This window comes from Myiozetetes cayanensis, unplaced genomic scaffold (genome assembly GCF_022539395.1).
Source record: "Myiozetetes cayanensis isolate MyiCay16 unplaced genomic scaffold, myiCay2020 scf3, whole genome shotgun sequence".
In the NCBI taxonomy this organism is placed as follows: domain Eukaryota; kingdom Metazoa; phylum Chordata; class Aves; order Passeriformes; family Tyrannidae; genus Myiozetetes; species Myiozetetes cayanensis.
The window spans coordinates 15,156,454-15,182,671 of NW_026087521.1; the positions used below are offsets into that span (position 1 = coordinate 15,156,454).

Genomic DNA, 26,218 nt, shown 5'->3' on the forward strand with positions numbered 1-26,218 from the left:
AAGCCATGCCTAGTATAAGCAGGTTTTCTATCCTGGAAGGCTCCAGAAAGACCCCAAAGGAACAGCCACCTTACAGTACCAACCCCATGGGACTCCCCACACGGACAACCCCTCGCTTCTAGGTGAGAAAGTGACTGTAAGTCGTTCACACCCTATAAAACTCACCTGCTGCTCCTTCCTTATCCTTTATTAATGAGGTTTTACACATATACGCACATTGTATTCAATCAAAGAAAAACCCAGTAAAACTGAAAGTGCTCATACTTAGCAGAGAATGCCTTCCTGCCAAGAAAGTGGTGATTAAAACTGCACACTGATCCCCGGGTTGAGTCAAAGCTCAATAAAGTCAGCGGGATTCTTTCCACTGATTTAAAGGGGCTTAGGATCAGGCATTTTTACTATAAACAAATTACTAAATACTGCCAAGTTCTTTGGAAAGACTTTGCTTATGTAAGTAAATCAATGAAAGCTGCTGTTATTCATGACAGTATGTCACCTACTATGTAAGTGATCTCTAAAATTATTTCAAATGGATAACGGGTGACCTCTAGTCTCAACTGCAATCTTCTGCTACCCTTGAGCATGACAGTTTGACATACGTGCTGTGAGATGTTAATGACAGGTAAGGAAATGTGGACACCTGACAATGTGTGAAGAGGTGTTTGCACCCTACCTTGCTCACAGTTTTTCCCTCCGTAGCGTACGGGGCACTCGCAGATGTACGTGTTCCACTTGTTGATGCATGTGCCTCCGTTCTGGCACCAGTTGGTTTCGCAATAGTTCCTCTGCGCTGCACAGCCTGAAATTCAGCAAAACCGTTACTCTGCAAGCTTTTAACAAGAAAAAGGCTCTGAATTACTCTATGTGAGGTTTTATGTAAAGACATGACATAGGTTTGGGTTTCTTGCTTTCTTTTTTTTGAAGAAGTGAAGTGAATGAAACAAAACGTGGATGGCAAAGTTCACGTGAGCTGATCATATGTCAAATTCATAAAGACAAATCTATCTATCAAAAGTGTATGCTACAACTTCCTTCTTAATCCACAATCAACACAATATACTTCAGAACTGCAATTTAGCTCTTACACAGACCTTCAGCAGCATGGACAGAAGGGACTTGCCATTTTTGTGCGTAAGAGCCAGTTTTAGGATGATGACAACATTCTGTACACCTAATCACCAGAACTAATCCTGATCAGGGATCCAAGACTGGAAACCAAATCAGAATCTCAAACAGACTGCCTCGTGAAGCAGGTTTCAGATTTGGAGGATTGTAGAACTTTATTTACAGAACAATGACAATTTATTAAAAAGTCATTAAAAGTGTTGTCTTTTTTCATGAACTAATCCCACTGGCTTTCAGAGCAAGATGACATTTAAAAGGTAGCTAAAAAATAGAAAAGTTCACTTAGGAGTAAATTCCTGGGTGAAACACCTAGCAATGCAGAAGGTCTAAACAAGCCCAGTCCTTTCCAGTGTGCTGCCTAATCCTGGAAGTGTGCCCTGTGCCACAGGCTATTGTGTGCCTCTCTGGCACAGGCAAGGACTGCACCTTGCTCAAACAAATGAGGTCTGGATGCAGCCACGCCAGTGGCACGGTGGCAGCACAATGCCCAGCAGCACCTGCCACATGACTGCTTTACCCTCAGGGGTGCTAACAGGGGGACAGGCCTCATTTCAGACCCCTCTGTCCCCTGCCCCTTCCTGGGCTTCCTCCTGGTGCTGGCCCCTTCAACATTCTAAGCCTGGCTACACACACAGCTGTAGCAGAGACCTTTCTTGTGTTGATTTTTGGGGTGCTAGTCACTCATACCTGGCAGAGTGCCATTATTGGCGATGAAACTGGCCATGTCGATGGGCTTGCTGTCAATGGAGAGGTTCCTCATGCAGCCAATAAACTGCCTGTTGTGCACTGGGAAATCTTCAGGCAAGTTTGGGACACCACCAAGGAGGAGAGGACCAGTTAGGTCCAAAGATCTGAAGAAAAAGAGAATTGTTCATAATTTCTTGCAAATAGTTTAATTTGTTTTGTTCTTTATCTTACTGCTTCCACAAGCACACTGGAGCTGTTTAGTCTACCCATATTGCCATGCACTTCCCTCTGCTACATGAGCACTTCCCGAAACACTAACTTTTAACTGAGAAGCTGTTATATTCATAGAGAATCCAGCGACTTGTCCCTAATAGTGGCCAATATGAAGAAGAAAGTAAAAATTATGGAAAAATGTGCAGCCACAGGATGCTTGTTTCTGATCCCAGTCATGCAGGAACTGGCTTATGCTGCTCAGCACAAAGGCTGTGATGCTGCATGTTTTTATATAATGACTTAATTGTTATATAGTGCCAACCCCTTTAAAAGCTTCTGAAAATCCTAGTCTTAATTACACTTAGTGGATGCAGGTTCTACTAAATGACTCCACACTGTGTGAGAAGTGTATCATCTGGTCAGTTTGAATTAGCCCCAATTTTTAGTGTGCCCTTCTTTTCGGATTAGAGCACCAATGGTCTTTCTGCTATCACTCATTACTCATTACTTTATATCCCCTCTATGTTGCTTACTGTTCATCTTCTCTTTAAATTCAAAAGTACTAATGTTTTTTGGTCTTTCAGGAAACTTTTTTTCACACCTAATGATTTTCAATGGCCTTTTCTGTGTATCCTTTATATCTATTTCCTTTTAAGATAGGACTATAAACTTAAATGATGAGAGTAATAAGCTCTTCAGCTATCTTCTTCATTAATAAAGTCTGACACTTTACTTGTCCTTCTGTCTACATTTTCACACCAAGTAGACGCATTGACCTTCAGGTCTTTTTTTCCTTGTTTTTGGTTTTTAATTTTAGAAGAAATTTGATATACTGACCCTTGGAGTAGCCTCCAACAAATTCCACCTCCCAAACTAAACCTTGTTACTTTTTCTTGTTACATCATATCTGCTTTTCCAACTTACTGGGTAGTCGCTTAGTGCTTTGTGGTTAATTGTATCCTGTTGACTCTCCACTGGAAGAAGAGAATGAGTGGAAAACACAAATATAAGGAATCCTTACTTCTTTGAGCCAGTCTGAGTCCCCTGGGCAGCACAGGTGTAGTTTCCAATGAGGCTCCCAAAGCGCACAGCCACTGCTGTGTCACAGTCGTCCACAGTCACCACAGCCACCTTCTCTCCAGAAGGCCCATGGGGAATTCCTAATCGGCCAATGTTTGGCTTCAAAAAATAAATGGCACATGTCATACAGTGCTACATACACATGGGATTTAAATGCTGGTTCAGTCAGCTCGACAACATACTTCCTACTACCCCCCAAAGGGGACAAAAGTAGAATATGTAAAGAGAAAGCAGAAGTTGAGCTATCCTATAACATTTAGGCAAGGAAAAATCCCAAAGAGGTGTTTTCCCACTACTGCATAGTAAAATCTAATAAATTGTCTTCACTTTGCACCTCTTCACCTCAAATGAATGAAAACCCTAAAATGATGTAATATTATAAGTGAGGCTAAAGGCTTAAATCAAATTTTCTCTGATGGGTGTACTCTGTCAGGTTTGCCAGAAATTGAGTTCAGGCTCCTTTAAAGGCTGTAGTGAGAGGTTGTCTGATGACTGGGAGGGAACTTAGCTGAAGCCTGTTTGTTCCAGCTACAGGATGGAGTGCAGGAAATACCACTGCCCATTGCTGAGCCTTCTGAGAAGTCCCCAGTTTCTAGTTACAGGAGAACAGAGACAGTGGTCTGCAGAGCTGGACAGTCAAAAATAATGGATAGGAATGTGCTTGCTCATGCAGACACTTTGGTCCAGGCACACAGACTGACACTGCAGGTGCAGCACGGGAGATGGGAAAAAAATGTGTTTTACAGAGGCAATAAAAGCTGTGGCTTTCCCTCATCTGTGGTTTCTCCCAGGCAGTAGGAAACTCCTGCCCACCCAATCACAACATGCCCTGGTGAACATGGGCCACAAAACCAGAATTATCACACTCAGCTTCACACCTTCACTGTTTCTGGCTCACTCTGCCAAGCACCTGCTGTCAGTTGTTGTTGTCCCCACTTCAGCACCTACCAACACCTGGGGAAATTCAGTGATCTCAACAGACAGGAAAGCCTGTTGGGACCACCAGGAATTCCATCCCAACCATCAAACTTCTGTGCCTCTACCACAAACACGTTCTTCATCTCTACTGAATTTGTAACTGACAAGATGTATCCCAACATGACTGGCAGGAGATGATATCTGCTGTGCAGGAACTCAAGAGACAGATCCATTCAGTGGAGAAGTGCATTAGGACTGTTAAAAAAGGGTGCACATATAAAAGTAGCATAGCAGCCTTGGTGAAGAACTAGCTAATTCTTTAAGAAAACCTTTTCCAAGTTCAGTGTTCATATAGAGCTAAGGAGTCCTCATCTACCACTGGTGCAGGATCTCTGAGGACATTATGGGTACAAGAGAAGCAATGAGCTGAACTCCACTGGCTTTGCTGCTGTTCCTCTGGGGGCAAACAGATACCCTTCACTGGAGTGAAGTCTGCACAACTGAAAGCCAAAACATATTTTTATGTGTTATAGAAGTTGTAACCATATGAAAATGAAGATGGCTGGGCATCACACTGTAGTTTGCCGTACGCTCACTTTAAAACATGTATTGCTCAACTGCCTTCTGAAATTCCATATTTGTACAGCGAGCAAGGAAGCAGTAAGGGGATAAATCACTTCTTTTTGTTTTGCTTATACACACACAAATTTGTTAAAATACTTAAAACCACTTTCATCATCTGTAAAGAGAGACAGATTTATTTTTAAGGGTAATTATCCCGATGTATAAAAACATTTTTAAAATACGTTTCCTGATGTCAATTCCAGTTGGAAAGTATGTTCCATTTCCTCTACCAAGAACTAATGTGATCACATAGTTTGGCAGTTATTCAGTAAAAGGTTTTGACCTCTCTTGAGTGATATTAAAGCTGATTTTATTTTTTCCGATACTCCCCGGACTTTGCCACTGCCTAGCTTGGAAAGACAGGAAGCATAGGTATTTGCACTGCTGAAAATGTTATTGTATGCAATGATGGCAATGTTAGTGAGCAGCTTTTCAAAGTAAATGAAAAAATACATAGAAAATTAACCAACCGACAGGCAGACAGACCTTGCCTTCCAAAATTAAAATGTTTACATTCTGGGTGCTACTTCTATTCATTCGAAGGAATGATTCGATTAACATTTATGTTCTTGTGCTTCACTGAAATAATCTATTGTTTCTTACATGGGAGCCTTGACAAAGGCTGGGTATTTATTCTCGCAGCAGGGGGGATCTGCCCAATGTTAATCACGATTGCAACCTGATGAGACTCAGCAGTTTGCAGCTGCTCCTTCACAGTCACTAGCTGCAGTGGAAAATTGATTTTTTTTCCTACTTTTATTTAACATAGAAGCTGCAAAATGTTTCTCTAGATGTTGACTGTTCATTGCAGTGCAGATCTCTTCAGCTCTGATGACCACACAGAATCATAAGGTGATGAATAAGAAAGGGAATATTTCAGTGAAGATAAAGAAACGTTTCGTCAATTCAGGCCATACTTAGTTCAAACACATACTGATTTTCCAACCACATTAACAGGTTCATTTGATGGAATGGGCTTTTTACCAAAATGGAAGAATATGTTGGGAAAGGAAAGAGAGATTTTCTGAGGGATTTAATGGGACAAGGACTCAAAATAAGTACTACAGTACTCATCTTCTCAACAGCTAGCATAGGGAACATTTTATAACTGAAATAATATGAAATAAATAAAAGAGTGGAACAGAGGAAGCCTAATTTAGGAGCTCCTTCAGAACTGAATCATTAAATGGATTGTCTTCATTTAATATTTTGATTAATATTAAATATAGGTTGCTGGTGATGCAAAGAATATTTAGAGCATCATGCATTAAAAAAAGAATGACTTTGAACAGTTGCATGCAAAAAAGAGAATTAATCCCACAACATGAAACTTAGGATCTAGTGACAAGAATTCCTCTTGCAGACCCAAAGACAATCAGCACTAAATCATGAAAAATAAGAAAAAACCCCCTACTAGTTGATTACAAAACAATTAGGAATCATGGTGAGATTAAAATGCAACACTGCGTTGTTGCAGAGATGCATATTAGGGAAATTTCATGACACTGAACAGGATAGAATATTGTGGGCAATTCTGATTTCATTTATTAAAAATACCTTCCAACTACACCCAGTGCACAGAACGGCAGCCAGAGCAATGCAAAGCTTACCTAATCAAACAGGCAAAATGGCCTTGGCATGTTTACTCTAGCAAAGTAAAGGCTGAGTAAGGGTTTTGTATATGAGAAGATGCAATCACTGCAATGGACTCAGTAAAAGAACAAAGGGATATGAGATGCCCATGAGTAATGTAGGCTGGAAATCACCAGATGATGCTCATCCATAGGAGGGATCATCTTTGGGAAAGTAGCAAGGATGAAAATTATAAAAAATAACTTAGCTTGTTTATGATTATAGAAGCTGGTGTTAGCAGAGGACTGGCCTATGTTTGAAATAAAATAAGTAAGAGTAAGCAGTACTTGGAAAATGCATAAGAAAGTGAATTACCAGCACTGACAGCACACAGATTTACATTTCAAGCATGATCTTTGCCTCGACGAAGCCCTATTGGAGCAAGACTGATCCCTAACAGGAGGAACAGCTAACACTAACCAGCATCAACTCACACTATTATTTTCTGGAAATATGTTCAAGGAGTTAAAAGCCAGACTTTCATCTAGGTACTTAGCAGTCCTTTCTGCCTGTCAGACTCATCTCCTGAAACACCACGCTAGACGAAAGGCAAGTTTCATTAGCTATGCCAATTCTGCACTCATGAGTAAATGTGCAATGTGGTGTACAGGAATTTACCAGCATGACCCCCATTAATGGTAATGCAAGTCATGTAACTGAGTTCCTGCTCATGGGGCTGAAAACTTATCTTTTGCTACCTAATGCTAAAGGCTGCCTTTTCAGTCAGGGCTTGTCCAGAAAGAGGTTGGGATTCAAACTTCAAAGACCACATGCTGTAAAACTGAGTGGCAAGATGAGGTACCAAGCAGTGCCAGAGGGAGAACTTGGTCTCCCTTAAACAAACTATGAAAGAAGTGGATTATTCCTGGACTCGAACAGGAATAAAAAGCAGCTCCGAGTGTTGCAGTGTTTCATCACCATCAGGTAGTGATTCCTCAAACATTCTGTGCACCCCTTATTGAAATTCATTTTGTTTGTTATACTGACTCTTGTGTTTTCTTGTTATAATCCCATACAGAGGCACTTGGAAAAGACAAAGAAGCAGCCCTGTCTCAGGATCCACATGCGACAGCAGAACCCACCTACTTTTTCTCTATATCTGTAAAACAAGATGAACCACATTTATGTTTCTGAAATTACGGCAATCAGTACCTAAAATTGGCAAAAATAGTACCTAAAAAGGCAAACCTTAACTTTGCCTCACTGAACTTTCATGAAGGAGATTAGTGGTTCTGATCTATGAGTGACAATCTCCAATCTCATGTCTAACCCGTGACATTCATACTTGCCCAGGCAGAGTCACAGGCAGACTGCAACTACAGTAATGACTTTTGAAAACTGCAGGTCCCTTTCTGACCATAGCGGAGATAACAGTGAGACTCATCTGCTGTCCTCAGCAGTGACCTGCAGGAGTGACCTCCTCAAGCTATAAAGGGACATGGAATTCCCTTTGGCCACCTGTGGTCCTACTGAGAGAACGCCACTGTGGAGGTATTTTACCAGCAATGCCAAATCTGATTTTCATGAAAACCAAGTACAGAGCAAAGTTTGAACTTCTCACCACAACTTCAACAGCAAGAAACACTGTAGATTCTCTCAAGTGCATGAAAAACCCTGAGAAGCTTAATCTGTGAACTTGTGTTTTATAAATGGAGACCAGATAAAGGAGAGCAGGTCATCAAAACACATTTGTTTATAGTTTGCAAACCTACTACACAAATCCACTCCCATTCCACTTAAAACATCAGACATGGATATTCTCATATATCTCAGTTTCATGTGGATTCTCTTGTTATGTTAAAGTAAATATTTAAACTATGAGAGCCCACATAGTTACTTATTAAAGACACAGATGGTCTAATGATGCACAGTGAATGGAATAGACATATAGATTAACAGACAATGGAAAGCTTGTCTTAAATACTTAACTGTTGTACTTTTACATTGTATATTCTACTGTTTCCAAAAGTCAGGCTGCAAAATTGTTGGAGAGGTTTAAGCAAATAGTCCAATTTTTGGAGACGGTACATGTAATAGTAATACTGCGAAGTGCAAATGTTTCTTTAGACAATCAGCAGCAGTGCTGACACTCAGACTCCTGGGTCTCACCCTTCTATAAGTTAATCTGCACGATAATAGTATTTTCCAGAAGTCTCACAAACTTTTCTTCTACCAGAACACTTTTTTCCAACTTCCATTCGTAGATAAAAAACTGCCACTTGACTTTTCTCACAGATGGAAAGAGGGAGAGTGGTTCTGGTTGGCCATGGGAGAGAGTGTTCCAACATCATGGATATTTCCTGAACTCAGACTGAATTGAAAGCTGTGCTCTCCAGCCCAGACCTCGGCTAGGAGGTCTTCCGCCTGCTTTAGTCACTCCATTAAGTCTTTTGAAGGAGCTGAGGAGACATTCAGCAGCAGACTGTAAGTATGGCCAAGACCTAGAAAACACAAACTGGGAATGCTTGCAGATGAGACACAACCTACCTCGTTATGCTTGGCACGAGGAGACCTGCTTTTGGGGGACAGACAGGATGCTGCAGAGTGCAAATAATGCATTTGCTTAGTTCAGCAAACACATTAAAAATCTATCTATTTTAGAAAGTTAGTGTTTTAGCAAAATGCTTTGCATGGCATAGTTTAATATGCAGAGCTTGCCCTTGTTTGTCTTTTTAATAAGTGCAAATGTGTAAGAAGAAAAGCAATCCTGAAGCCAGTGCCAGCCTTTCAGTGATTCCAAGAGTTTGCTTACCAAGACAATAAGTTACCCTTCTGTTTTTGTTAATCAGTAGCTAATGATTTATTGGCTGTTTGGAGTGGTTAAAGGTTAAAAAGAATCTGTTTCCTAGTTATTTTTTTAATACCAAAAAAGCTCTCTTCTGCATTCTTAATGTGCCGGTTCCAGAGCCTATCACCCTCAAAAGTGCTGGGTGGAAAATGCCTCACAATCATACCCTTTGGGGCTCTTCACTTTCTAACGCTCCCAGCTAGAGTAATAATGGGAAAAAAATGGAGCAACTGGCATCGGGTTCCACTGGAGGCTGTTGCCGGGGCTCCGTCCGCCGGCGGGGTCCCCCCTGCCCGGTTCCCCGGCGCTCATTAGGCAGCCCGCCAGCCGCCCCGGCTCCTTCGTTAACCCGCCGGCCCCTGCCCTGCGATCTGACGCGGCCAAGGGAGAAACCCCCTCCGATTCCCAGGCGATGCTGTGCTGCTTCAGTGGTCAAAAAGCTCATTAAGGGCCCGCGGTGGCGGCGGTCTCCCTGGGCAAGCTGCCTGAGCCTGGCCCCCCCAGCGAGGAAAATAAATAAATAAACAGGAAAAAATAAACAGGGAAAGCACCGTCCTCGCAGTCCCGGGGGACAGACCAGGAAATGCCGGAGAAGCTTAGAGTGGACTTGCAGATCACTCTGATCAATCGGGAAACTCCAAATTAGGCCAGATTAGATAAACCACTAATGTTAATCTTTGTTTTTGAGAGTTTCCCTCTACAGATTTCCAGAGCACTTTTAAAATAGGAGGTGTGAAGAACAGCGAATCTTTTACATATCCCGATTAGTCACCAGGGAAAGGCAGGACAAATCGTTTCACATAAACCCCTTTACTTCTTTGATGCATGTATCCCCTTTATTCACTGAATGTTTTAATGGCATTTCTTTATACAAACTTGGCTCAAGTCTGTACAGAAACATGAGAACCTGTGACAGTGAAAAGGAAAACTAAAAAGAAAGCTTCCCATCAGTGAGTCAAAAATGCAAATCCTGAAAAGCCACCAGACCAGTTCCTTTTCCTAGAGAAACGCCCTGCAACACCAATCCTCAGGATCTGGGCTGGGCCACAAAGTCAGGCGGGTTTTACTGGCCTCATTTGTTATCTCCTTCAGGCTGCATCCAGAGGCTAAACTTTGATATTCAAAGCAAGGGGGCTTTAGGCACAGCTATGAGACCTGGCACCAATGAATGGCACTGCCCAAATTGCTGCTGCTCTCTCAGTGGTAGGGCACAGATGAGGAGCAGCCCTCCTGTCCCAACATGTGGTCAATGGCAGTGATGCTGTGAAAAGCCACTGTCACACAGACACAGTGTCCAGACGTGCTCCTTGCCTCCACACTGTGACCAGTATCTTCACAAACATCATCCAGCTACTGCAAAGGGTATATTCTTAGATTTGATTACTTTTGTCAAGGGCTGCTGTAGCGCCGATAGGAAGAGTTTTCCCTGTCTGCAAACGGAAATTTTATCCTCAAATGTGTATTCCCAGATGCTTCTCAGCTCTTTGATGCTGAATCATCAAGAAGAAGGACCTGTTTTGCCTGTAAAGAGACCATGCTCACTCCTCAAGACAACATTCAGCTTTCCCTGTGGGAGACACCGCTAACCATGGTGGTCTGCTGCTAGGGGTGCCCTTGTCCACCCTCTGCAGTTCTCTCCTCCCTTCTGCTCTGGCCCTGCGGCTGGTATGCCTTCTCCCTGACCTCTCCTGCCCTCTGAACCCCTTTCTGCTTATTTTGCTGCTTCCTTCTCTTACTCCAACAAGGATGTTCTTCCAGCATCCTTGGAGAACTGGGAGACAAGAGCATGTGAAGGATGCTGGAAGAACATCCTTGTTCTCCTTCACATGCTGTCCTCTCCCACTTCAGCAAACCCTTCTCTCTTTGCCATTTGTCCCTATCTACCTAACAAAGTACCATTCTCAAATATCTTTGGCTTTATATAAATCTTGTATGTTTTACAACATAATTTTGCATCCAGGATGTGAATCTTGTTGTTCTCAGACCCCCAAAAATACCTAGATATAGCACAACATGTCAGCAACTAACTCCTTCCCAGAGGCATCCCTAGTGACAGATGGCCAAGCAAACTGCTGCTTAGTGTAGATAATGTAGATAATTTTAGTCTATAAAGTCCGCACTTTTCCATGGGCTTCTCCCCTGCCTCCATGGCTGGATCTATGCAAGGGTCTCCTGGTACACACAGAGCCTTGCATGGGCAGGTGATTGCAAAGTGCTGCTTCCTCTCACTGCACAGACAGATGCATAATACCTGAAAAGTTACTCGCAAATCAGCAAGCTACTGTAGATTTACTGCATGATTAAATGGAGATAAGAGTGCACTTCAAAGAACTTGCGCCAAATTCCTGAGGTGCCATTTCAATGACTCCACTGGCTTTGCAGAAGCCCTTGCCAGGCTGGGCTGCACAGCGTAGCCTTCAACCACTGTCCTCGGGGCCTTAAGGTGAGCCAAGGGTCATTCAGAGTCTGCCAGCTCTCATGGAGGGCCCTTGCATCTCCTCAGCCTTCAGAAAGAGCTGAAAATCACCATTTTGGGAGGTGCCATTAAATGTCTGCAGATTTTTGCAGTGTAGAGGTGTCAGATGGCTTGAGTAAACACAGGCTCAAGGAGCACCACTGGGTGCCAAGTTCCCCAGGGTGACCTGAGAGCCCCACACCAGAAGGAAAGCCACACAGCTGACACTCAGTTCAGGTGTGGGGTGGGCACAGATGTAGAGTGGCAGTAAATGCTGTAAATGGGTACAATGAGTAAAACCTTTTAAAATCCAGGAGTGAGAGGAGTAAGCACTGAACAGCCTTGCCAAAGATGAGGCTTCCAAAAGAGCAGGGGCTCAGGCTGGTTTTGACAAGACATGGTCCCTACTGTCACTGGCAGAGTGAAAAACCTGTGGGTGGTTTCTGGAAAGTTACTGTTTGTGTTTGCATATAAAATCACCACCACAAAGACCAGTGTTTTCAGGTGGTGTTTGCAAACTCTGTGAGAACAACACTTCCAAAAGCAGGCAGGGGAGGGAAAGAGCCAGGCACTGGGTACGAGCTTGCTCTCTCTTCCCCAGTCGCCTGAGAGATTTCTCAAAGCTGTCACTGAGAGCTAAGCTACTCAGGCCTGGAGAGCAGGTCACACTTTACATCTCAATGACCTCCAAATGACTTTCACTCCTTTACACTTTAATTTCCCGAGACACAGATTTAGAGTCGAGTTATTTGTTATTTTGTGTCAAGACAATGGAATGTTGCTCCACAGCCAAATCCTGATTTCCTTTCCCAGATATCAATCACTTTGCACTTACCCTCTACCAGGAAAAAACAAAAAACCAACCCAAACAAAAACCAACAAAACCAATTACTACTAATTGAAGTCCACATGAATAAATATAGGTAAATTGCTGGGAGGAGCTTTTAAAATCCAGACTCACATGTCCCTGTTCTGCAAGGGCAGATCAGCTGCCCACCTCCCACCCCTTTACACCCACTAACACCTGCAAGGGCTCTGCAATTACATTCAAGAAAGACCAAGAAAAAGTAAATATTAGCCAGGCAGTCCTTCAGTGTTCTGCAGGAGATGTTATGAATGTAAATGGTCATCACAGGCTAGCCAGACCAAAGTCCCACTGAGGGAGTGGTATATACTATGAAAGAATCTACAAACAGGACAAATGTGTAGCAACATTTCTTTCTCCTGCTCTAAGCTCTAGGCTTCCCAACTGCAATATTACAGGTGGGAGATCGAGGCGAGGAGGATTCTGCCACATTTTCTGGATGGAAGGCACTCATGTTCTCATCTAATCAGTCTTTTGTTTTATATAACCACAGAACATCACTTAGTGAGTCCTGCTTAATAACACGACTTGCATCCAAGCAAAAATTTTCCTTTATAAAAATTGATTTAAAGATTTCAAGGGACAGTGAGACTATTAGAACTGTGAGCAGATTATCATGAAGATGATACACCTTCACTATTAATGATATTGCATATCATATATATTATAATTATATATTGTATCCTATCAGAATCTGTCAAGCTTCAGTTTCTATATGGCAAATCCATGGTCTTACCTAGACTAGGATTTTCATTGATGAACCTCTGGATTTGGGTGGAATAGGATGAATTTGACCTCAGCAAGGATGTGAGTCTCTGAATCATCAGCCAGAAAGCCAGGAAATGACTCATAAACTGAACTATTTTTTCTGAGATTACCTTTTCTCATGGCATTTTAAAAATTGAGTTCTGAACATGTGGGAAATGACATCTTTTGCATTCAGACACAAGGAACATATTTTATGTGTTTGAGTAGAAAAACATTTTGAACTTTAAATCTAAAATGCTCATATGCATTCAGCAATGAAAAATCTAATTTCTTTCCCTTCCTCTAGCTGCTTGTAATTTTAATTGCTAGGTCTTTTTAATGGCCATGCCCACTAACACAAAAAATACATAGTATAGGTAAGTAATACAAATGCATAGCTACAAATTCCTCATACTCTCATCTTGCACATTTGCCTCCAGCACTACCTACCACATGCTTCACCAGTATACAAGCCTGCCCACCAAAAAACACAACACTCTGCTGATACAGTAATTTCTGTTCTTGTGAGAAAGTTGTGAAAGCTACCAGAACTTCCTTCTGGTTAACCATTTTGGTAATCCAAGTCAAAATTCAGTCAAAATTCCTTGACATTTTGAGTTGAAAAGTAAATTGAACACGCCTGTCTCTCAGGCTGCTGCTTAAAATTTTGGTTAGCAAACAAAGTGACTTTTTCCCTTGAATTTTTTTCTTCCATGTATAACTGAGGAAACCCTGGTAACTTTCTGTGTGAAGAAGAGGCCCCACACTTATACAGGTAAGTACAGCTAAGTGCTCAAAACTAGACCTAATGAATTGACTGTGGTTATGCTCCCTGTGGTTCTGATGTCCTGCAAGCTTTCCTGTACTTAAGCTATGGCAGAACTTTTGAGCGCATGAAAATGCCATAGAAGGAAAGGCATCCAGCACAAATTGATGATCTGGTGAAGTTAACCATCCATGCTCTGTTGGAAGCTAGCACTATCCACAATCTCCTCCTTGCTGTAACACCACTGGCCCCTAGACCCCCACAGTAGCATTCCACTATTAAATATTAAACATTCACAATGAGATGGGTGATACGGAAATGACAAAATTGGGAGAAATATCGCTAAATCTTCAGTAAGAATATGTGGTTTGTTTTAAGAGGAAGCATTAAATTGTAACACGCCTTCTGCCTTGCACACTTGAGAGAGCCTTTAAAAGCTATATCGGCATTTTTTAGAAATATTATGAATCTAGGTTTGGAAATGCCACAAAATTCTATTTCTTCCTGGAAAAATATGCCCAGAGAAGTAGGTTGCTCCTAATTGAATGACATTTTCAGTATTTCTAGTACCTCCCCATGCCCATTGTTTGCTTGACAGTTGCAATTACTGTTCTGAGTTTATCACACAATGCCAAGCAATGCTGGAGCAGGTCTGTGTTGATCACAGATGCTGTAAACACAGCAAGTCAATCTGAGCCAGCAAAATCTAAACTCTGGCAGGGCCCACATCTGATCAACAGTGGCATTACCATAATCTTCAACAAGTGCATTGTTTATTTAGAAAATCTCCCTCAATCCCTTAACAAATTAGTCTGGAAGCCACCATGAGGATTAACTTCATAAATTCTCCCTCAGGTCACAATTACATCTGCTCAGATGTCACCAGTGATAGACATTTGCACAAGTCATACCCAGCCTTTATTACCAATTGCATTTCCAGTTCTTTGACTTCTGTTGGGGTCTGTCTTTTCCAACCAAGTTACAAAACTCAGTACTCAGCTGGGGCAACCCTGCTCTGATGTGAGAGGTGCTCCTCAACACAAGGGGTAATACCTAATACCCATCTAAGAATTTAATTGCCAACCACTTTTCCTGACTGTTCAGATTAAGAAGTAAACGATACTGGATGGTGTCCTGGATACGTGAGGGCAGTGTCTTTCACCCTGGGTCCAATGACTAGAAGTTATGCCTAGCTGGTGGCAGCTATGTGGCGATGCTCCAAGGAACCGGCAATCCCTATTCAGCTACAGGCATGTGCCTGCCTCATAAATCACCCACAGCGCTGGCAGCTTCCTTGGCAGGCTCAGCAGGGAGACCAAGAGCTGAGCAAACAAGGTGTTTGTGCTGGAATGGGAGCTTCCCACTCGAGGGGCAGCTCAGGGGAGGGCTGGTACAGGGAAGCCTGTGCTGAGCCACTTCACGATGCTCCTGTTTGCCTGTTGGTCCTGGGGGAATAGGGTGGTGAGAACCCAGAACTTCTAACAAGAATTAGTTCCCTTTATAGGAAAGAAAGCAATTACCAGTGTCATACATGTCTTTTGGTACAGCTGTCACAATCCAAGTTTCACTATAACGTTGATATATATCTTTTTTTTTCCAAAGCCAAGTGGCAAAATCAATTGTCAGTCCTGAATACAGAATATATTTCCATAACAGATGAACTTGCCATCATCAGAGAGGGTCTGAGTTTTCAGAAGGAGATGAGATAACGTATCTGTCAGCTCCACAGGCACCTGGTACAGGGGCACGTGTGCTGTAACCAGCAGGGTTTGTGCTTGTCTCTGCAGGAGACCGTCAGAGGTTGCTGTGCTCATCCCACCCTATTCAAAACAAAGTGCTACATCAACCTCTCCAACACAGACCAGCACTACTCCCACTGCCTGCGACTGCCTGTGCCATTTGTGCTTATGTCCTTGGATGGAAGGACACATCCTGCCTGCCCATGGCAGGGGATCACAAGTGGCCACCAAGCTTCCAGTTGCCCACAGCTGCACCAGTTCACCCTAATTTTTTAGTGTATCTGCCACCACCCCAGTGACTTGTGGCTATGTGAAATATGGTCCCAGCTGGGTCTTGGGTGGGAGAACAGATCTGAGTTTTTAAAAGGGAAGTTTCGCACATGCCTCTTTGCTCTGCCTCTGGTCACTGTAAGGCAGTTGTATCACACAAGATCCCAGAATCAAAACAGAGGCTCTAGTAAAACAAAGGAAGTGATGAATGTTAGAGATTTGCTATAAACATAATCCTAAAGGTAATTCCGCTAACGAGTGGCAGTCATAATGCACGTAAGAGTATGAGAAAATGCAGAGGTTGTACAAGACTGAACTCAAGAGCTTATGCTTGCTATGCAGTCAGCTGAAGCAGGTGCTGATATGAGCCAGGCATGCTCCAGCTGGACACATGACACATCTACTGTGAATTTGTGCCACCCTTGCTGCAGTGTACTGCCCCTCTGCACCTGCTGGTGGGCCCTGCTGACTGCTGCGCTCTCCCCATTCCTGCTTCCTGAGGCTGCTGCTTCCCTGCTCATGACTCCCTTGGAAGCAAAATGGGTTCATTGGGCTGTCAGGTCTATACATTTACTTGCTCTCTTCCTTTTGCTACACCAGAAGCTGCCATTGGACTAGGGATCTGGAAGGCACCTGTGCAAAAAAGTCAACCAAAGAAACTGGCTCATTTTTCTGCTTAATTCAGAAAATGGGGGGATGCTCCTCCTCCCTGATCCCAAAATACAAACACTCAACAAACTCAAAATCCAACAACCTTCCGTTTACATATCCAAGCTTGTCAGGAAAACAGTGCAGTTTTTATCTCAAGGCCTTTCCTCCTGCCCATTTTAGAAAGTCTTTATCCCGAAGCTGCTGAACACCAGCCTATTGCAAAGTGTTTATTTCTTGCTTAGTGTCGTGGTTTAACCCCAGCAAGCAGCTAAGCCTGGAGAACACACAGCTGCTTGCTCACCTTCCCCACAACAGGATGGAGGAGAGAATTGGAAGGGTAAAAGTGAGAAAACTTGTGGGTTGAGATAAAGACAATTTACAAGGTAAAGCAAAAGCTGTGCACACATGAAAGCAGAGCTCCATCATGCGTAACACTGACTTGGGAAGATAAATGCCATCATTGTAAACACCCACCCCTTCCCTCTTCTTCCCTTCCGTCACGGGATGCCCCTGTGGTCCGCTGGAGTCAGCTGTGTCCCCTCCCAACTCCTTGTGCACCTCCAGCCTCCTTGCTGGTGGGGAAGCCTGAGGAGCAGAAAAGGCCAAGCAGTGCAAGCACTTCTCAGCAGTAATGAAAACTTTCCTGTCTTATCAACACTGCTTTCAGCACAAATCCAAAGCATAGCCTGTACTAGCTACTGTGAAGAAAGTCAACTCTATCCCAGACAAAATCAGTACACTTGAGCATGACAAAAATTGCACATGGAGATGAAGAGTGTGCAGGGAGTGAAGTTGGGTGGTTCAGAACAGATCTGCAGATGTTTTTTGTTTTATTTTAACAGTAAGAGCATTGACAGATACTATCTGCAGGTAATCTCTAAATTTAAGCTTCTTTGAACATTTATAGTCCCAAGAGCTTCCATATGACATTCCTCTTTCTGGCCACCATATTGCCTGACTAGCTACAGAAACAGCATCAAGTGAAGCCCTGACCTGGCCTGGGGTTGCTTTTTCCTTCCTGACTTTTCCTCCATGACCCTGCTCTTACATTTCATCTCGAGTCCCAAGCAAGTGCAGATGGGATCTGTTCCCCTGTTGCAAACAGCTTCATCCCAAGTCTATTTGAGCTGGCAGCAGTCCCAAACCCAAATCATCCTGAAGACCCTCAGCTGCCTGTAGCTCTGTCTGGAGCACAGCAAGGCACACAAGCTGTGTCCAACAGTGCTGGAGAGCCACCACTCAGATCACACGAGCAAATGGGGCTCACTGAGGTCTCACAGATACAGAGTTCATTGTTTTTGCCCAGACATAGTGCTACCCCTGGCATCAACAGCCACTCTGTGGGCACTACTAGTGATCCACAGTATGGAGGATTTGTGGATGCAGACTTCAAAAAATAAAGTCTGCTGGCGCCATAGCACAGCTGTACGGGCACGGGTAAATAACCCTTCAGGATCAGCTTTGGCCGAGGAACCCACAGGCGAGGGAGAAAGCCGCCTTCCTGCCCACTCACTCGCCAGAAGAGCAAGCACAAGGGGAGAGCTGCAGCAGGCACCTGAGGTATGAAAAATAAATTACAGTGAGGGACTTGGCACTGAAATAGAGGGTGTTTTGGCACCTGGAAACAGCTTTCAGCCAGTGGATGAGGGAAGGGAAGGTACTGGTAAATTCTAGTGCATGAGTGGGCTGAGAGCTAAATCTCTACAGTATTAGCTCAGTCTTCAGTGATACTCAAGCCACAGCTTGCCCCAGATGAAGGCCAGTTAACTCAGGAGAAACCACCACTCACCACAGGCAGGAGATTTTTGAATGCATAAGTGAGTTTAATTGAGAGCAGTGCACCTCCTGTGCTTTGAATTCACAACACACCACAGATCTACCCTAAGCAGTCCTCATTTCTTTCAAGTTTATCTCTAACAGAAGTATTTGCCTGTTTTCTCCAGTAGCTGTCTTCAGGCTAAAAGCAGGTCTGGGTTCTGCTGGGTGGGAAGTGCACAGGGATAGAACCACTCTGAAAGAGTGGGCTACTCCTAAGACACTCAAGTATCTGAAACAACAACCATGGCACTCTTCAGTCTGAAGACATGCAAGGAAGGAGTGAAAGAACAGCAGCTTACTATTGATTAGCAGGTATGAGAAGAAAGCTTATCCTAGCCTTGTAAAAAGAGTAACATTTGTCCTGAATATTTCATCCTAGGAGACCGCAGGCTCAAGAGAACAGCATAGTGGAGATACTCTCCGGAGCGCCCATCATTTTATACCTCTTGACCATGGAAGAGGATCCCACGCACACATACTGCCTGGTCTTACAGTTGTTACTTTTGTGAGTCATTCTGTGAGTCATTCAGGGTTTTGTTCATCCTAACCCCCAGAATTACTGCACTGCACATCAGACACTCAGTGACAGCTTGTTTTTCTCTGCTCTTCTCAGGTTTTCTGTCATTGAGGTAAAACTATCCTGTGCTCCCTTTAGCAGATGCAGAAGGACCTTCTGCCTACAGAACAGTAACGTCTTTAAGCAACTTTGATGTCATATATGTATAAGTAACACATAAGATACGAAGCACATAAATATACATGTACCTGCCCTCTATAATTAAAGGAACATGTCCATACGCAAAACATTTTTATGTTGTGCCAAATGATGAATTTTACCCTGAGGTAAAGAGTCAGGTAAAACATTAACATAAGTTTGATGGTATATCTCAAATTCTGAACAAAATTGCCTTTCTATCAGAAGTTTGGGAGAATGGCTTGAAGTTCTCACTTAATTAAAATCACTACTCACTACTGGGCTCAGTAAAGTCTTCTGTCCCAAGCACTGCCTACAATCATACGTGATCCTGTATGTGCAATGAATGACAAATAGTTCATGCGACATCACTGATACTGTCATTACTATCAAACATGGTTTTGCTCCTATTCCAAATAAGTGTAGCTAAACCTACCGACTGTCACTCATGCTGGCAGGCTCAGGAGAGCCAAAGGATGAGGACCAAAGTCCATCAGAGACTGACTATAATCTCACTGTGTAGAAAGGAAGTACATTTATGAGGCAGATAGGGCAACTCACATTGTTATCACGTCAGCTATTCTGTGAACAAGTAGCAGGTTATTTCTACTACTTTTTATCAGTTTTATTTGTCAGGTTGAAATCTTCCCCTTCTTCCACATTTCCTTGCAAAATAATTTTAAAAATCCAATTTCCCCTAAATTTCTTATCAATATATATATATACCTCTTCAGAAAGCAGGTCACATGCAGGTCACCTTTAATTCAATACCTCCCACTGATTTTAATGGGTGCAAGATCAGGATCCCAGAAAGTAATGCATTTGAGCTATCAGAGTCAGTGAATAGCTTTCCTCCCTGTCTTCCCCATGCTGACAGCAAACATCTATAATGGCAAGTAACAGGTAAGCTGATACTTTTCTACTAGGAAGCTAACAGACTTCTAATATATAACTGAAGCCCTACGAGGAGAGGCTGAGAGAGCTGGGGTTGTTTAGCCTGGAGAAGAGAAGGCTCAGGGGAGACCTCATCACTCTCTACAGCTACCTGAAAGGAGGTTGTAGCCAGGTGGGCATCGGTCTCTTCTCCCAGATGACCAGCAGTAGGACAAGATGGTAGGGTCTTAAGCTCTGTCAGGGGAGGTTTAGGTTGAATATCAGGAAGAAATTTTTTACAGAGAGAGTAATCAGACATTGGCATGGGCTGCCCAGGGAGGTGGTGGATTCACTGTCCCTGGAGGTTTTTAAGATGAGACTGGATGTGGCACTTAGTGCCATGGCCTAGTAACCACGGCGGTGTTGGACCAAGGGTGGGACTTGATGATCTCAGAGGTTTTTTCCAACCTGGTTGATTCTATGATTCTATGAATTAGAGAATGATTATAAAACACTCCTAGTTCATTTCTGGTCTCTTATAACTTCCAATTCATCCCCCTTGGTGTTTTCCCTTCCAGAAATTCAACACAGAGCCAACACTTAGTAAAAGTTCCGTGTGCTTCCCTTAGGCACTTCCACTGAAACCAAGTGTGTCAGCTTATATCCTCCAATATAGGGAGCATCCATTTCCATCACTACACAATAAATGAAACATCATTACTTCCCTGTCTCCTCTGCTACAATCCATTTCCTTACTGAAATGTTTTACAGTGCTGGCACATACCAGGATTTGTAAGAATGCATCAAATACTTGAGCTGACAGAGAACTGGTTTGATGCCTCTCTGCAAACACAGCGAAGCAAAGCTGGCTCTGGACTCACCTTTTACTGATGAGGCTCCAGTGTTTGTCCCTAAGCAGCAGGGAACCTTCATGATATGCATTTAAGTCTAAATCAGCATTTTTCAACAACACTAAAGATAAACATTACCAAGCACATCGCTTCTGAGCTGAGTACAGAAAATAATTTACAGGAGTCACTTCCATATTTAGTTCTTGTTTCATTATGGTTATTACCAAACTGAATTTGTACAGGGTGACTTCACACATCACCAGGACGCTGCAGAACTCTGTGCATTAAGAAAATAGCTGCTGGTGAAGTTTCCCACCAGAGTTGCCCCCGGTATCCAAGTCATCCAATCCTTGATGGCCAGCCAAATACTGTCCATGGAGCTGCAGGTGCCAAAATCTGCTCAACCGTTGCTCATATCTGACCATGATCAACTCAGGTTGCAGGAACAGCTTTCAGAGCTGTGAAAAATCATCTACGAAAATTTGCTTTAGACTGAAATGATTTAGATTATGTATCAAAGCCTGTTAGCCATTCTCCTCAAAAACTAAAGATGAAAAATTAACCTGGGCTGCGATGAAATCTAATACTCCGTAGGCAAATTACATCATTATGTGAAAGCTCCAAAGAAGATGGAACCTTTTTTTTTTCTTGCTAGATGCTATACAAATGCAGAAAGAAGAAAAAAACTGAATAGTTTCTAGCTTAGTTTTAAATAAGATACTTTAAAGAAGCTTTACAAATAAAGGAACTAAGAAAGAAGGATGAAGCCAAGGGAATACCTGATCCCAAACACTTGCTGTGAGCACAACAGGAAATTTTTGAATTGCCTTTTATTTCAACCCACACTACCACGTCTCACTTTCTAAGGTAGGAGGAAAGCGTCCACCTTGAAGAAACCTGTCACTGCCCCAGGACACAGTGGTGGGTAGGAAGAGGACAGGCACAGCTGCAATAACCCCAGTAGCAGGAGAAGCAGCCTGGCAGCACTCAGCTATAGGACTGTGAATAATAATAATAATAAAAATTCAAAAAGTCTGTATGGCTTTTGCTGTGCAAAATAAGCACAGAACTGACACAAGAAGGGACTGATGAATGGATAGACAAAGGTAATCATATTTATTAAATAATGAAAACCTGCTGATGGAGCAAAAGGTAGATGGAGAGAGATGAAACAACATAACTCAGGGGTAAGAAAACACAGGAATAAATAACTCCTTAAGGAGTTATTTTGTGCAAGACAGACAAATGAATAAAATGGATCTCTATGGGTATGTGGGATGATGATTATGCATTTCCCATGGACAACATCGGGAAGAGATGTCTAAAACGGAGCAAAGGGGCTGCATAGTGACAGGATGATGACCTGACAATGTGGTAGGATTTTAGAAAGAGTGGAAGGATGCAGTACCTGCAAAATAATATGCGTGTATGATTTAAGCAAACTCATGAGTTTTTGGTACTCTGTTATTCAAACATCTCAGCTGCATCAAGTTTAGACACAGCATCCCATTTATCTTGGCACAACTCAAATCCCTAAATTATCTGTCTTTTCAGCCTCCTCACAAGAACTTCACTTCGAGCTTTGTTAAAACATGAAGTATCCAAGAAACTGCTTTACAAACAAATACCAGCCTAGGCGAAGGCTTAACCCTGGGGCAGGGTGTGGGGGCAGCCCGGTGGGCAGGACTGCAGAGCCGCCTCCAGCTGCCACTGCCCTGTGGCACCCACTCCTTTCACTACTGGAAAGCTGGTGCAACACATGCAATTCTCAGCTATGCTGGGAAGTCCTGAGAGCATGCTAAATATGTACTGGTTAGAATATCTTGTGCCATTGACTCAATATTGTGAGCTCCCCTCTCCAGCCCCAATTTAACCATTCTGGAATAAATACTGCTAAGGGGAAGGTGATGACCTCGGCCTTTCACACAGACAGCAAAGGGCACAGTGCTGCTTTCCACACAGTGACCCTGCTTTTCATCACTTTCATGTCATGTGAGTGGCAAAGGCAGCTAAGTCAGAGGTGTTTCCTGGTGTTTCCCTCTGCTCTCCCTTTCTGCCCTGAGTTTCCTCCCATTCAGTGGAGAGTGGCTCATTTTGCTTTGAAAAACTGGGGCAGAAGAAGAAAATGGTGACAGGGAGCACGTGTTAGCAATGAGAAAACACAAGCTGCTAACATGGCTCACCCACCAGTCTGTTTGAACCACTGCAAGCCCTGAAAATGAGGCAGGGGTTTATTTTTAACAACTGTGTCAGATCTCTTTGCCTTTTAAAGAGTGTTGTGGGGCTGCTCAGGCCCCTTATCTGCTCAGTGGCACTTCAGTGAGCTGTTCCAGTGGCTGTCTCTGCAGCTGTGCCCAGGAGCCTGAAAGCTGGAGTGTCCCCCCACCGCCTCAGCAAGTGCCGTTCACTCTGCTAAAGTGATCCACTAAGAAATACACAGACAAGGAAACATAGCATGTTGCAGATTGTAAGGAAGAGCCTCACAATGTCCACAGATGCATGGCAACACAGAGTTTCATTTCTATTTCTTTGGGCTCAAGAGAGTACAGAGAATATTAAGTATATTAAGTAAAAAACCTATAAAGTAAGTTTTAAAATACAAAAGTAATAAAAAAGGGTTTTATTTCCTCAATAATATGTTCTTAGGCTAGGAGACCCTATCTAGGAGTCAAAAGAAAATTTTAATCCTCCCATTCAACTGCCACACAAACTGTGATGAAAGGATGCAGCACTGGGAAATAAAGAACTTGCTGATCATATTAATCCTTCATCTTCCATTCAGCTTCCTACACCAGTATCCTGTTTCCTTTTTAACAGCCAACAATGCTCCTCTATTTCCTTATATGATCCTCCATAATGGTATCATGTCAGACTTAAAAGCAACACTTCTCAGTTACTAAATGAATCTTCTAATTTTTGTTAAAGATTCTAGAAGAGCTCTGACATCTACCTGCAAATAGTGTCACCATACACCCTAAAAGCCTGTTTTCTGGTTCATCATGGAATGGCTGCTTTGCACAGAGACCCTGCATTCCTTTTGATTCAGTCAGACTGAACCTGCTCTTGACAGGACCACAGGTGCACCTGTGGGACAGAGACCTTAGAGTCCACCTCTGAGTGCCATGGACTGCAACAACACTTTTTGCATTTCTATTGTGCATATTCTTATATAGCAGACAAAAAAATTACTTAGTAAGACAGTGCTTTACTGCTGAAAGGTGTCAACCATTATATAACCACATTTTCCAAAACAGAGAAGCTAGTGCAAGCTAAACTTGTCATTTTGCTCAAGAAAGGACAGCTACAGTGAAGAATTTTGCTTTGCTTCAGAAAATCCTACAGTTCTGGTTTGTAGTTAACTACTCTGAAGGTTCCTGCATAGTACAATTCTTTAACAAGATCAAATCGGTGAAGCAGTTTTTTTAGATACACTGACACTTGTGAAGGTTTAAAGAACTCAAAACTAAAATAGTTCCAAGTGCCTGAGGGTTCCCTGGTAGTACTTCTGGAAAGGACATACTAGGTCAGAAGCCCTCAAAGGGGCTTTTTGTCTCAGGCAAAATGAGCAAGACCAGTATCATTTGTGCAGAGCTGTACCAGTGTGCCTGGTTAAATAAATAAAATTCAGGTCACCTGCAAACATCAACTCAGGGCTAGATGACCCACGCCTCTATTACTTTACAACTAATACAGTTATCACCAACACAATTAGTCTTACCTTATTGTAGTACTGCACCTGAACCGAGTGCCACTGCCCATCGCTGACACCTCCCGGAATGAGCGGTGCCACTGTAGTGGTTGTCTCCCCTGGAAAAACAGGAAAAAAAAAAGTCACCATCACTGCAAGAAACACAGAGAGACTCTTGTTGGGTGCAGGTCGCAGCCACCTTGTTTCATCACGGAGTAATCTGGGGTTTTGTCCCGCAAGACAGTAAACATCCCCAATTTCACAGAGTTATTCTGGTGCACAAATACCAGCTTCTGCAACAGTTGGGTGAATGATGTTACTTCTTATCATGCTTCTGCAGAGCACAGTAGCAGATCCATTAGGTAGATATAGCTATTAATAAAAAATGTAGGAGGAAATAAGGAATGAGGAAAAAACGTACATGATTTTTTCTGCATTTCTGCCCAAAGCACCAGGTTTGTTTAATATGATGAGCACTGTGATGGGATCTTTTGTCAAGGAAGGGAAGCCTACTCCTTCACAGAGCTGCGAAAGTGAAATCCAAAAGTACTCTAATATAAAACTTGGTCCCAGAAAAATTTTACCAGCGATTAATGAAATTATTGACAGCCTTTCCGTATTTAAATTTGAAAGTAAGTCTTTGCCATTGCAACTGGAAAGCCAAAGCTTTTAAGCCAGGACTGAGTCAGCAGAGCCAACTCAGTAACCAGGCATATCTGTTTCAAGGTAGCAGCAAAATAAACATTCATGTTGAAAGTACACAATAGGCCTGGCACAGAGAAGGGATTGCTAGCTTTTTTTTTTTTTCTTCTGTTTCTTTGGTGTTGTTTTGTTGGTGTTATTTTTTTTAAGTTAGAACATTCTACATAATAAACAATGGGAAAAGTAACTCCCCCTTGTAAGCTAACAAAGTTCATAGTATCGTTGAGCTTAAAATGTACTTTCTCTCTCTTTGCAACAAATACCTCTGTGAAGTGTTACTCCTGCATCCCCTACTCTCCTTTAACTCCCATCCTATATATTTCTGTTATTTAAACATTTTCAGCTTAGCATGTATGACATCCTGCTGTGATGGATTTTGTCATTTAGTGATAAAAAATCTGTGCTAATAATCATGCTTTTTATTCAGCTATCAAGTTTATGCATAAGGAAGTTCACCATTCTGCAATCCTTTTGCTTTGCTTTCTGAGACAAAGTTGTTGCGACAGGTAAAACAGTCAGATTAGGTGTCCAAAACTTGTACTGTTCGTTAAAAGCCACTTAAAACTATAAAACATAAACCATTCTCCTTCCAAAGAAAATACCATTTGTAACATACAGGACCAGACCTGTTCTCAGGTGCAGCAGTACAAATCTAAATTTAGTTTCATGTATTTTAAAGGAGTTGCTCTGCATTTAAATGCATATAAGTGCAAGCAGAATTTATTTTTTTCCCCATTCATCCTCAGGGTACCTTCCAAGCAATTTGGTTCAAGTTTGGACACGTGGAGCAGAGCACATCTCTCTGACTGCAGCATGTTCTTTCATTACACTAATCCATTCAAAAACCTGCCTTAAAATCTAATTTGGACAACTCCAAGGTAATAAAGGGGAAATGAAACCAGATACCTTCAACCCAAAGGGCCCAAATATGCACTTAAGCATTACTGGTAAATCAATGGGGTCACACAGGATTTACCATGGGGTCTGAGGGAAGCAGCCAACACTGTTGATGAGTGCGCAACACCAACGTGG

At 42.7% G+C, this 26,218-nt stretch overlaps 1 protein-coding gene across 1 annotated transcript in view; it reads right to left on the reverse strand.

The window, feature by feature from the left end:
• CELSR1 (cadherin EGF LAG seven-pass G-type receptor 1) overlaps positions 1 to 26,218 on the reverse strand; it is a 169,228-nt gene that overhangs the window by 46,811 nt on the left and 96,199 nt on the right. Inside the window, 4 exon segments of the mRNA XM_050324656.1 lie at positions 674 to 799; positions 1,813 to 1,976; positions 3,047 to 3,204; positions 24,515 to 24,603. Of these exon segments, the coding sequence (XP_050180613.1) occupies positions 674 to 799; positions 1,813 to 1,976; positions 3,047 to 3,204; positions 24,515 to 24,603 (537 nt within the window).